The sequence below is a fragment of the Tubulanus polymorphus genome, chromosome 6 (genome assembly GCF_964204645.1).
Source record: "Tubulanus polymorphus chromosome 6, tnTubPoly1.2, whole genome shotgun sequence".
In the NCBI taxonomy this organism is placed as follows: domain Eukaryota; kingdom Metazoa; phylum Nemertea; class Palaeonemertea; order Tubulaniformes; family Tubulanidae; genus Tubulanus; species Tubulanus polymorphus.
Genome location: NC_134030.1, coordinates 10,902,893 through 10,917,019, shown reverse-complemented (window position 1 = coordinate 10,917,019; position 14,127 = coordinate 10,902,893). Strand labels below are relative to the sequence as shown.

Below are 14,127 nucleotides of genomic sequence, written 5' to 3'. Positions count from 1 at the left end.
CTACCCTTTTTATACGATGCAGGGAAAACTGTATGGCCGGTATAACGTCATTGCAATTCTAAACCAACCCTTGCATTGATATTTTAATCTTCCGCTTGGCTCCACTGGCAAATCCTTAATTTTCGCACCAATCGATGATGGGCATTATGTTAGTTTAAGAATAAAAGGATGCAAATGAATTCTCGCGTATTAATCTTCTCGGATATGGGTGTAACTAAAATATTCGATAATCGGTTTTCTCACATACCATTGAAGAATTATAAGTGACGTCATTTACAATTGATTTCGGTTTCACGATAAATTCGGGAGCTTAATCGTGCCTGGTCACTTTCCGGTGAAACCGCATAGTAGCCTATAACTGCCGCAGCAATAACAGGTATGTAGATATAAATATAAATGCAAGTTGTATTTTGAAAGCCAGACTTTAGAGAAAATGACCATCGCACATGCATAATACACATTTATAGTTTTAACTGTTTCAGGAATTTTTAAAAACCAATCTTATTATCCAGGCTTTTTCGTGGTCCTGCTTAACCTGTCATTGTAGTTATCATGTGTTAATATGCTGTATGTTTACTGTGAACAGAGCACTGAATATGGTAATGATAGTAATAGTAATAATATCACATAAGATATGCGGTTAGTTAGGAGTTCTCTTTTTGTTTAAGGTGCGCAACCTTTGGTAATCATCGACAATGTCAAATTTAACATTTAGCTCAACGGAGCCAGCCACATTTCTGAACGCTACCTTGAATCAGACGATCAACGCAACGACTGGTGAACCAACTAAAGCAGCGTCGTCGACCAAATGGATTCTCGAGTACTGGCCGGCGTTGATAGCGAATGTTTTTTGGGATATAAACACGTTACCGCAATGGATCCGCTGGATGCGCTTTCTCGGCACGCCATTGATCATGCTGACTGGCCTGGTTGGTAATACGTTCGCGTTGATTCTGATGCTGGACCGGTCGATGAGGAAACATACGTACGCCTGGTATATAATGACACTAGCCGTTTGCGATACGGCTATGATTGGAGTTCGTCTGTGTTCCTGGATTAACATGATATCACTAGCTACCGGCGGAGGGCTTCTCATTAAGATTACCGACGATGTTGGTTGTATTTTGAGTGAAGGTAACTTTGAATATGTATTTTGTAACATTCGATTTCTTATGTGTGTAGGCTCCAGAAGTCGAAGTCTCCGGAATCGTGAATTATGATCATGAACTATGATCGTGATCATGAAACAATACAGTAAAAATGGTGATAGAAAATACTTAATTTGTAGTTATCCCCAAAAATATGTATATTGTTTATGATTGATTTAATGTTGTTTCTGTTGTTACGATTCCAGGTATTCCGGATGTATTTCAGACTACTGGTGCTTGGATGATGGCTACTATTGCGGCCGAACGCTTTACCGTCGTTTGGTTTCCGTTCATATCGCGTCGATTGACGCCGAAAATATCTGCCATCGTCATCGTCGGTATGTTTATATTCGCTATTCTCTCGACGCTGTACTACATCATATATATCCGATTCGTCGAGGAGGTGCAGTTTTGTGCCGTGCCGTACGAAATCGGATGGGTAACTCAACTCTACCTGGGATTTCCGATGGAATACATTCCGGCGATGATAATCATCGTCTGCAACGGATTGGTCGTCTTTTCGTTAACCCGACGCCAACGCTCGGTCAAAGAAACGAAGAAATTGGCGACAAAATCACGCAACAAAATCACCTTCATGTTAATGCTGCTCACGTTCTCATTCTTGATACTCACGCTGCCGGCCTGGATATTCGAGGAGATCTACAAGAAATACTACGGCTCCATTCCCAAATACGTCGAGATGCCGACAAGAGAAATCATCGAGTTCTTCTACCAGATGAACTACAGCGTCAACTTCTTCATCTATGTTATTTCCGGCAACGAGTTGCGTGCCCTTTTCAAACAGAAGATGGGCGCGTGTAGATCGGCGCTGAGACGGAATATCCACGCGTCAATGCAGAATACTTCCGATCAATCGGAGAGTAATCAAAGGTCGGACAAAACCTACAAAACTAGCGTACCTTCGTCAGGCAATGAAGCCAATACTTAGCTTAGAATATAAGAGGAGGCAATCCGTCGTGGATCCGATATTTTTTGGATTATCGCACAATGGGGTGCTGGCACCGCTACTAAGGCAATCGAGGATTCCACGTATGGCAGGCGAGAATCCACCAGGTTCGCAAGTGGTTACTCGGTTACCTTTCTTCAGTATTTTCTACATTTAGATTCAATTGGAATCAACTTTTCTCATTAGTAAGACAATTTCTACTAAAACTATACCGTATAGACTTGTTTGACAACGTTTCCATTTAGGAGCCTAAAAATCCAGTTCAAAATTCATTGTTATGCCATGTGATGTGTGTGCCGGTACCCCATTCCTATAGAGATTACCTATGTTTTGATGTTGTAATACCTGCACAATATAAAAAACATGTATTAACTACATAACGACAACAACTTTTTGATTTAACGGCGGTTTTAAATGCATTAATTTTCATTGTTGTTTTCACTTTTGTGTCACAAGTACTTGGAATACCCATATTCGATATTTGAAAACGCCTAGATTTTGTTAGCTTTAGCTGAAATAAACGACGGTTTTATATCGGAGTTGGAGCTTTGTCGTCTCATCTATCGAGGACCTGGAGGTGGAGGTTGCAGGTCATCATCGGAATCTGCGACGGATATTATTCGCGCGGAAAATCGAGTTCCTAACCGACCAGTAAAAATTCTAGTTACTACAAAGTCCGCCACGAGCGTGTCCTACCATTTAATCATCAATTACGGCACTTCCATAGAATATCGAAGAACACAATCAATATAAAGACAGTAGTTTTTGCTTAGGATCATCAACTTAAATCATGATTTATTAATTCATACAAATTACATGACGTGGAATCAGTAATTTATCCATTGTGGAATCAGTGGTTTATCCCGGGTATTTGCTTCTGTATTTCTTATAACCTGGTGAATACCCGCGACGAGCGAGTTCGCGAGCGATTTCTTCTTCAGTCGAATCATCAACTGCAGCTTTAGCGTTCACCATCGTCCACAAACAAATCACTAACAACATGATCGGAAGTAAACTTCTCAACATTTTCATCAGCATTGACGCTATAGATTAAGAAGATAGTCAATGTAGCCTATCATCATTATTTCTATTATTAGGAGTATTCAATTTAACTGATAGAAAGTAGAAAACATTACTTCGTTAGAAAAATCAATCTAACTTTAAAAACGTTTCTTACAAGTTCCTGTTCGAATGACAATGAAATTACGAATTTGACTTACCGATCATTTTGACGATTGCTTTGGGAACAAATCACAGATGTTTACGAGCAATTTATGAAGCTAAAATGAGAATTATATACACCATTAATGCATTGGAAATTACATTGTGATTAGACTGTATTAACGATACAATTATGAAAACATCGTAAACACACTGAAAATGCATTGAAACAGAAAGTAAATTCATTCTAAAAACACTACAATTACATTGTAAATACACAACAAATATGATGAAAATCACGTGAATACATTGAAGATACATCGAATAATTTATGCATTGGCTATACGATGCACATACATTATAAATACAATCTTAATACACTAGCAAAACCGATCGCTAATATACTGGAAAATAATACATTTTCATTTCCTTCCGTAAAAAGTAGAATGAACCGTCTCTGGTGAATATTAAAACAAAATATAAATGAAATTCGATTTTAGTTCGTGACATTTTAGAATCGAATTTTAACGGTTTTCTTTTTTTTGCGAACAACAGCAAAATATCAGATATACCAAATCACGGCTTGACAATTCATCGTTATAGTAAACTTACCTTCGAATTCAAACGATTCCGATGAACTGATGAGATATCGATGAAAAATGATCGGTTTAAATCGAAACCCGGTTCATTGTCGAAACTCAAACTCTGCCGGAAATTTCGAATGCGTGCAAAAAATTCACTCGACCAAATATAGAAATAATAGAGGGCTCTTTAGCTATTAATTGTTCCCCGCGTCTCGCTCCGCAGGAACCCCGTCAGTGCGAGAGCCGTCGATTATTTCAGTCTCCGGTTGAGTTACTTTTTCGCACGCATTCGATGTTTCGACAATTAAGTGACAATAAATTGTGAATTCACGCTTTCATAATTCGGGCCACTGATTGACAGTCTGAGAGTGACACAGGTTGCACCGATGCGGTCAATATAAACCGTCCATTTTCATCGATGTTTCATCAGTTCTTCGGAATCGTTCGTATTCGAAGGTAAGTTTTTTTTTCGAGGAATCAAAGCTTCGATCGGTGTCTCCAGTTGATGCTGACAGTATACGGGAGAAGTACGGACGAATCTCTGATATTTTGTTATCATTCGGATTAAAATTATGGAAAATTTATACATTTCACGATCGTCAAACCTTGATTCTAAAATTGTGTAGAGATATTGAACTTTCTTGAACCATTTGAGATGTTCGCTAAAAATCTGAGGAAATATCACAATTCAAATTTTTATATAATAAGATTTTTAACATTCAAAATTACAGAGATTGTTCATAGAAGAAACATTACAATTTATTTCCTTTGTGTTTGAAATGTATTTCTCAGTGTATTTACAATGTATTTTCGATGCATTTGAAATGTGATTTCCAGTGTATTTACAATGTTATTTCCAAGGTATGCACGATGTATTCTGTTCTTATTTTAGTTTCATAAATTGCTCGTAAAAATCTGCGATTTGTTGCAAAACCAATCCGTTAAAATGATCGGTAAGTCAAATTCGTGATTTCATTTTTAAACTTCGAATATGAACTTGTCACGCATTCAAACAGCGATTGATCTTTTCTTACGAAATATTTTTCTCTTTATTTCTGTCAATACAATTAGATAATCATGATTAGAAACACAATGAAAATACGTTGACTACTGTTTAATTTTTAGCGTCAATGCTGATGAAAATGTTGAGAAGTTTACTTCCGATCATGTTGTTAGTGATCTGTTTGTGGTCGATGGTGAACGCTAAAGCTGCAGTTGATGATTCGACTGAAGAAGAAATCGCTCGCGATCTCGCTCGTCGTGGGTATTCACCAGGTTATAAGAAATACAGAAGCAAATACCCGGGATAAACCACTGATTCCACAATGGATAAATTACTGATTCCACGTCATGTAATTTGTATGAATTAATAAATCATGATTTAAGTTGATGATCCTAAACAAAAAATACTGTCTTTATATTGATTGTGTTCTTCGATATTCTATGGAAGTGCCGTAATTGATGATTAAATGGTAGGACACGCTCGTGGCGGACTTTGTAGTAACTAGAATTTTTACTGGTCGGTTAGGAACTCGATTTTCCGCGCGAATAATATCCGTCGCAGATTCCGATGATGACCTGCAACCTCCACCTCCAGGTCCTCGATAGATGAGACGACAAAGATCCAACTCCGATAAAACCGTCGTTTATTTCAGCTAAAGCTAACAAAATCTTGGCGTTTTCAAATATCGAATATGGGTATTCCAAGTACTTGTGACACAAAAGTGAAAACATCAATGAAAATAAATGCATTTAAAACCGCCGTTAAATCAAAAAGTTGTTGTCGTTATGTAGTTAATACATGTTTTTTATATCGTGCAGGTATTACAAAATCAAAACATCGGTAATCTCTATAGGAATGGGGTACCGGCACACACATCAGATGGCATAACAATGAAATTTGAACTGGATTTTTAGGCTCCTAAATGGAAACGTTGTCAAACAAGTCTATACGGTATAGTTTTAGTAGAAATTGTCTTACTAATGAGAAAAGTTGATTGCAATTGAATCTAAATGTAGAAAATACTGAAGAAAGGTAACCGAGTAACCACTTGCGAACCTGGTGGATTCTCGCCTGCCATACGTGGAATCCTCGATTGCCACAGTAGCGGTGCCGGCACACCATTGTGCGATAATCCAAAAATATCGGATCCACGACGGATTGCCTCCTCTAATATAATAAGCTAAGTATTGGCTTCGTTGCTTAACGAAGGTACGTTAGTTTTGTAGGTTTTGTCCGACCTTTGATTACTTTCCGATTGATCGGAAGTATTCTGCATTGACGCGTGGATATTCCGTCTCAGCGCCGATCTACACGCGCCCATCTTCTGTTTGAAAAGGGCGCGCAACTCGTTACCGGAAATAACATAAATGAAGAAGTTGACGCTGTAGTTCATCTGGTAGAAGAACTCGATGATTTCTCTTGTCGGCATCTCGACGTATTTGGGAATGGAGCCGTAGTATTTCTTGTAGATCTCCTCGAATATCCAGGCCGGCAGCGTGAGTATCAAGAATGAAAACGTGAACAGCATTAACATGAAGGTGATTTTGTCGCGTGATTTTGTCGCCAATTTCTTCGTTTCTTTGACCGAGCGTTGGCGTCGGGTTAACGAAAAGACGACCAATCCGTTGAAGACGATGATTATCATCGCCGGAATGTATTCCATCGGAAATCCCAGGTAGAGCTGAGTTACCCATCCGATTTCGTACGGCACGGCACAAAAATGCACCTCCTCGACGAATCGGATATATATGATGTAGTACAGCGTCGAGAGAATAGCGAATATAAACATACCGACGATGACGATGGCAGATATTTTCGGCGTCAATCGTCGCGATATGAACGGAAACCAAACGACGGTAAAGCGTTCGGTCGCAATAGTAGCCATCATCCAAGCACCAGTAGTCTGAAATACATCCGGAATACCTGGAATCGTAACAACAGAAACAACTTTAAATCAATCATTAACAATATACATATTTTTGGGGATAACTACAAATTAAGTATTTTCTATCACCATTTTTACTGTATTGTTTCATGATCATGATCATAGTTCATGATCATAGTTCACGATTCCGGAGACTTCGACTTCTGGAGCCCACACACATAAGAAATCGAATGTTACAAAATAATTATTCAAAGTTACCTTCACTCAAAATACAACCAACATCGTCGGTAATCTTAATGAGAAGCCCTCCGCCGGTAGCTAGCGATATCATGTTAATCCAGGAACACAGACGAACTCCAATCATAGCCGTATCGCAAACGGCTAGTGTCATTATATACCAGGCGTACGTATGTTTCCTCATCGACCGGTCCAGCATCAGAATCAACGCGAACGTATTACCAACCAGGCCAGTCAGCATGATCAATGGCGTGCCGAGAAAGCGCATCCAGCGGATCCATTGCGGTAACGTGTTTATATCCCAAAAAACATTCGCTATCAACGCCGGCCAGTACTCGAGAATCCATTTGGTCGACGACGCTGCTTTAGTTGGTTCACCAGTCGTTGCGTTGATCGTCTGATTCAAGGTAGCGTTCAGAAATGTGGCTGGCTCCGTTGAGCTCAATGTTAAATTTGACATTGTCGATGATTACCAAAGGTTGCGCACCTTAAACAAAAAGAGATCTTCTAACTAACCGTATATCTTATGTGATATTATTACTATTATTATCATTACCATATTCAGTGCTCTGTTCACAGTAAAAATACAGCATATTAACACATGATAACTACAATAACAGGTTAAGCAGGACCACGAAAAAGCCTGGATAATAAGATTGGTTTTTAAAAATTCCTGAAACAGTTAAAACTACAAATGTGTATTATGCATGTGCGATGGTCATTTTCTCTAAAGTCTGGCTTTCAAAATATAACTTGCATTCATATTCATATCTACATACCTGTTATTGCTGCGGCAGTTATAGGCTACTGTGCGGTTTCACCGGAAAGTGACCAGGCACGATTAAGCTCCCGAATTTATCGTGAAACCGAAATCAATTGTAAATGACGTCACGTATAATTCTTCAATGGTGTGTGAGAAAACCGATTATCGAATATTTCAGTTACACCCATATCCGAGAAGATTAATACGCGAGAATTCATTTGCATTCTTTTATTCTAGAAATAACATAATGCCCATCATCGATGAGTGCGAAAATTAAGGATTTGCCAGTGGAGCCAAGCGGAAGATTAAAATATCAATGCAAAGGTTGGTTTAGAATTGCAATGAAGTTATACCGGCCATACAGTTTTTCCTGCATCGTATAAAAAGGGTAGCTTTGACAAGCATGTCATTCTACTCTGATGCACGGACGAATAGATATTAATCAACTGTTAAAAAAAAGAAGAAAATCTTTAATTATGCGAAATCATCTCAGAAATATAATATACGAATATTGATACATAGTTTCGGCCTAAGCTATATTGTTATAATAAATTATGCTCAAATTTGCATTGACAAGCATGTCATTCTACTATGATGCACGGACGAATAGAGATTAATCAACTGTTATTTGGATTTGTCTATTTTCTTTTAAAGGATGTAGTTCCCCTCGGACTGCGGTAAATGACCAACAAACACCCCACACGACAATAGCCCATAGGTCCAACTCTAGCTAATTTCTGTTTTGCACATTTTGATAATAATTAGCTAATCCAGGTCCAAGCACAAACCCATCTTATAGATATGTTGACGACATTTTCTGTGTTTTCAGAATTACCAGTTAATATGTTTTTTTGATGAATTGAACTCAATGCACTCCAATTTGAAATTCACATTTGCAATCGGTCCCAACCTCTTCTTGACGGTTAGCGGTAAAAATCCCCAATTCTTCAAAGTAGGTAAAAATCCCCTCTTTCTGAATGTAGTGTAAGTAGATACAATCTTAAGGTCAATCAATTCATAATATTGATACATATATCCAATTTATTATTGTGGAACATCATAACGATATCATGAGTATACAGACTTTAGTATATACTATTTGAATTAATACATACTACAAATTAACAGTTCATTAATACTAAATTAGTACTCAAAGTTATCAAAAGCTTAATGAAAAGGTTCATCACCACACATTTCAAATATATTACACTTGCTTGAATCTAAAATATCTAGAATTAAAAGTTCATTATCGCTTATAACTCATGGCATTGCACTGCCCAAATATACCGCAAGTCAACAAGAGACTGTTCAAAAATATTCCAGTTCGAATTTTAAGATATATCATATAAAAAGTTCATTATTCTTATTAATTCTAACAATTTATTTCATTCTAAAAGTTTACTTAAAGAATTTATTCCAACGAAAGATTCCATTGCGCAGTTCAAACACATTTCAGTCTCATTGCAAATGAACAAAATTGGAGTAACGTTTTGCTTTGAAATGTTCTTGAAAATCACCAAGTGGGGATATTCACCTACTTTGAATATTTGGGGATCGATTTTTACCTAGGGGATTTTTACCAAGGGGATATTTACCAAGGGGATTTTTACCTAGGGGATTTTTTCCCAGGGGATTTTTACCTACAACTCTGCTTGACACCGATATTCAAGGACCTTTAGAAATTGGTAATACTTTTATTTTGCGGGTTTACAGAAAAGCATCCGACACTGGGCTACTTCTAAATTTCAATGCTGCGCGTCCATTTTAAAGTGAACCTTAAAGAGTGTTTGAAAGTTGTCATAGTGTATCGATGTGAATTTCTTCAGACCGAGTTCCTCGTAGATCGTAGATGATTAAGATTAGTTGTTTTATGCCCGAGTGTTTATACTACCTACTGGAAATAAATTCATCACCGTCATCATTTAGAATTGTCGGTTTTACTCGACTCATGAAACAACGTCTAACAGCACAGTGAAAAAAGGGCACCGACTGTGAAAAGGGCCAGTATGAATGCCCATGTACGAGCGAGTTTGATTTTGAGTGCCATTTATTGGTATAATGCCACTAAATTTGCCTTCACATTCAATTTGCTTGTGCCTTTGATAGATTTTTGGTGAAATTTGACCTGTTTCGATTAAACTTATAGAGCTACGATAATGTCTCTTTTAGAATAGTGCCCTCTGGAGTAAAAGAAAGTGCCTTAGATTGCCCTTTATGATTTTGGGTAATTCATTTTCATTCACATTTTGCTTTAGGCATAGTAGAAAGAAAATTATCTTTTATGGCGCACAAATTGTGTCCCCTTTTATTAACTTTTTTCCCGAAACAAACATTTTTCAAGGGTATTTGAAAACCGCGACTACTGTACGTGCTGCATGTGCGACAGTCTGGACCCGCGCCTGTAGCGCACCACTGGTGTCGTCTACTTTACAGAGGGCACTGATGCAGTGTTTCGGGAAAGTTTAGAAACATTAATTGACGCCGCCATAAACGATAAGAGAATGAAATTGAATAAAATCAGGTTCCGTTTTTGATCATCCGTCAAAATTTTTATTGTATCGACTCACGCATATTACATGATATCGAATCAGTAGTTTATCCACTGTGGAATCAGTGGTTTATCCCGGGTATTTGCTTCTGTATTTCTTATATCCTGGTGAATACCCCCGACGAGCGAGATCGCGAGCGATTTCTTCTTCAGTCGAATCATCAACTGCAGCTTTAGCGTTCACCATCGACCACAAACAGATCACTAACAACATGATCGGAAGTAAACTTCTCAACATTTTCATCAGCATTGACGCTAAAAATTAAATAGTAGTCAACGTATTTTCATTGTGTTTCTAATCATGATTATCTAATTGTATTGACAGAAATAAAGAGAAAAATATTTCGTAAGAAAAGATCAATCGCTGTTTGAATGCGTGACAAGTTCATATTCGAAGTTTAAAAATGAAATCACGAATTTGACTTACCGATCATTTTAACGGATTGGTTTTGCAACAAATCGCTGATTTTCGCTGAAATACATTGTAAATACACTGAGAAATACATTTTAAACACAAAGGAGATAAATTGTAATGCTTCTTCTATGAACAATCTCTGTAATTTTGAATGTTAAAAATCTTATTATATAAAAATTTGAATTGTGATATTTCCTCAGATTTTTAGCGAACATCTCAAATGGTTCAAGTTAAAGTTCAATATCTCTACACAATTTTAGAATCAAGGTTTGACGATCATGAAATGTATGAATTTTGCATAAATTTAATCCGAATGATAACAAATTATCAGAGATTCGTCCGTACTTCTCCCGTATACTGTCAGCATCAACTGGAGACACCGATCGAAACTTTATGATTCCTCGAAAAGAAAACTTACCTTCGAATACGAACGATTCCGAAGAACTGATGAAACATCGATGAAAATGGACGGTTTATATTGACCGTATCGGTGCAACCTGTGTCACTCATCTCAGACTGTTAATCAGTGGCCCGAATTATGAAAGCGTGAATTCACAATTTATTGTCACTTAATTGTCGAAACATCGAATGCGTGCGAAAAAGTAACTCAACCGGAGACTGAAATAATCGACGGCTCTCGCACTGACGGGGTTCCTGCGGAGCGAGACGCGGGGAACAATTAATAGCTAAAGAGCCCTCTATTATTTCTATATTTGGTCGAGTGAATTTTTTGCACGCATTCGAAATTTCCAGCAGAGTTTGAGTTTCGACAATGAACCGGGTTTCGATATAAACCGATCATTTTTCATCGATATTTCATCAATTCATCGGAATCGTTTGAATTCGAAGGTAAGTTTACTATAACGATGAATTGTCAAGCCGTGATTTGGTAGATCTGATATTTTGCTATTGTTCGCAAAAAAAAGAAAACCGTTAAAATTCGATTCTAAAATGTCACGAACTAAAATCGAATTTCATTTATATTTTGTTTTAATATTCACCAGAGACGGTTCCTTCTACTTTTTACGGAAGGAACCGAAAATGTATTTCCAGTGTATTAGCGATCGGATTTTTTAGTGTATTAAGATTGTATTTATAATGTATGTGCATCGTATAGCCAATGCATAAAATATTCGATGTATCTTCAATGTATTCACGTGATTTTCATCATATTTGTAGTGTATTTACAATGTAATTGTAGTGTTTTTAGAATGAATTTACTTTCTGTTTCAATGCATTTTCAATGTGTCTACGATCTTTTCATAATCGTATCGTTAATACAGTCTAATCACAATGTAATTTCCAATGCATTTATGGTGTATATAATTCTCATTTTAGCTTAATAAATTGTTCCTAAACATCTGTGATTTGTTCCCAAAACAATCGTCAAAATGATCGGTAAGTCAAATTCGTAATTTCATCGTCATTCGAACAGCAACTTGTAAGAAACGTTTTTAAAGTTAGATTGATTTTTCTAACGAAGAAGTAATTTTCTCTACCTTCTATCAGTTAAATTGAATAATCCTAATAATAGAAATAATGATAATAGGCTACATTGACTATCTTCTTAATCTATAGCGTCAAAAAAACGTTGACTACTGTTTAATTTTTAGCGTCAATGCTGATGAATATGTTGAGAAGTTTACTTCCGATCATGTTGTTTGTGATCTGTTTGTGGTCGATGGTGAACGCTAAAGCTGCAATTGATGATTCGACCGAAGAAGAAATCGCTCGCGATCTCGCTCGTCGCGGGTATTCACCAGGTTATAACAAATACAGAAGCAAATACCCGGGATAAACCACTGATTCCACAGTGGATAAACTACTGATTCGACATCATGTAATATGCGTGAGTCGATACAATAAAAATTTTGACGGATGATCAAAAACGGAACGTCTGATTTTATTCAATTTATTCTCTTATCGTTTATGGCGGCGTCAATTAATGTTTCTAAACTTTTCCGAAACACTGCATCAGTGCCCTCTGTAAAGTAAACGTCACCAGTGGTGCGCTACAGGCAGTGGTGCGCTACGGATCCAGACTGTCGCACATGCAGCACGTACAGTAGTCGCGGTTTTCAAATACCCTTGAAAAATGTTTGTTTCGGGAAAAAAAAGTTAATAAAAGGGGACACAACTTGTGCGCCATAAAAGATAATTTTCTTTCTACTATGCCTAAAGCAAAATGTGAATGAAAATAAATTACCCAAAATCATAAAGGGCAATCTAAGGCACTTTCCTTTGCACAAAAGGGCACTATTCTAAAAGATACATTATCTTAGCTCTATAAGTTTAATCGAAACAGGTCAAATTTCACCAAAAATCTATCAAAGGCACAAGCAAATTGAATGTGAACGCAAATTTAGTGGCATGATACCAATAAATGGCACTCGAAATCAAACTCGCTCGCTGGGCATTAATACTGGCCCTTTTCACAGTCGGTGCCCTTTTTTCACTGTGCTGTTAGACGTTGTTTCATAAATCGAGTAAAACCGACAATTCTAAATGATGACGGTGATGAATTTATTTCCAGTAGGTAGTATAAACACTCGGGCATAAAACAACTAATCTTAATCACCTACGATCTACGAGGAACTCGGTCTGAAGAATATTCACATCGATACAAACACTATGGCAACTTTCAAACACTCTTTAAGGTTCACTTTAAAATGGACGCGCAGAATTAAAATTTAGTAGCTTTTTGATAACCTTGAGTACTAATTTAGTATGAATGAATGTTAATTTGTTGTATGTATTAATTCAAATAGTATATACTAAAGTTTGTATACTCATGATATCTTTATGATGTCCCACAATAATAAATTGGATATATGTATCAACATTATGAATTGATTGACCTTAAGATTGTATCATCTACTTACACTACATTCAGAAAGAGGGGATTTTTACCTAATTTGAAGAATTGGGGATTTTTACCGCTAACCGTCAAGAAGAGGTTGGGACCGATTTCAAATGTGAATTTCAAATTGGAGTGCATTGAGTTCAATTCATCAAAAAACATATTGACTGGTAATTCTGAAAACACAGAACATGTCGTCAACATATCTAAGGTATAAGATGGGTTTGTGCTTGGACCTGGATAGCTAATTATTCTCAAAATGTGCAAAACAGAAATTAGCTAGAGTTGGACCTATGGGCTATTGTCGTGTGGGGTGTTTGTTGGTCGTTTAGCGCAGTGCGGGGGGTACTAGATCCTTTAAAAGAAAATAGACAAATCCAAATAACAGTTGATTATTCGTCCGTACATCAGAGTAGAATGATATGCTTGTCAATGCAAATTTGAGCTTAATTTATTATAACAATATAGCTTAGGCCGAAACTATGTATCAATATTCGTATATTATATTTCTGAGATGATTTCGCATAATTAAAGATTTTCTTTTTCTTTTTTTAAC

General features: G+C 37.0%; 2 protein-coding genes across 2 annotated transcripts; one reads left to right on the top strand and one right to left on the bottom strand.

Moving 5' to 3' along the window:
• The first annotated feature begins 695 nt into the window (after positions 1-695).
• On the top strand, positions 696-2,097 carry LOC141907736 (uncharacterized). The gene is made up of 2 exons (XM_074797476.1): positions 696-1,134; positions 1,355-2,097. Exons 1-2 carry the CDS (start codon positions 696-698, stop codon positions 2,095-2,097), a joined length of 1,182 nt encoding a protein of 393 aa, XP_074653577.1.
• A 3,946-nt stretch (positions 2,098-6,043) lies between these two features.
• On the bottom strand, positions 6,044-7,445 carry LOC141907735 (uncharacterized). The gene is made up of 2 exons (XM_074797475.1): positions 7,007-7,445; positions 6,044-6,786 (listed from the first exon to the last, which is right to left on the bottom strand). Exons 1-2 carry the CDS (start codon positions 7,443-7,445, stop codon positions 6,044-6,046), a joined length of 1,182 nt encoding a protein of 393 aa, XP_074653576.1.
• Between the last annotated feature and the right edge of the window lie 6,682 nt (positions 7,446-14,127).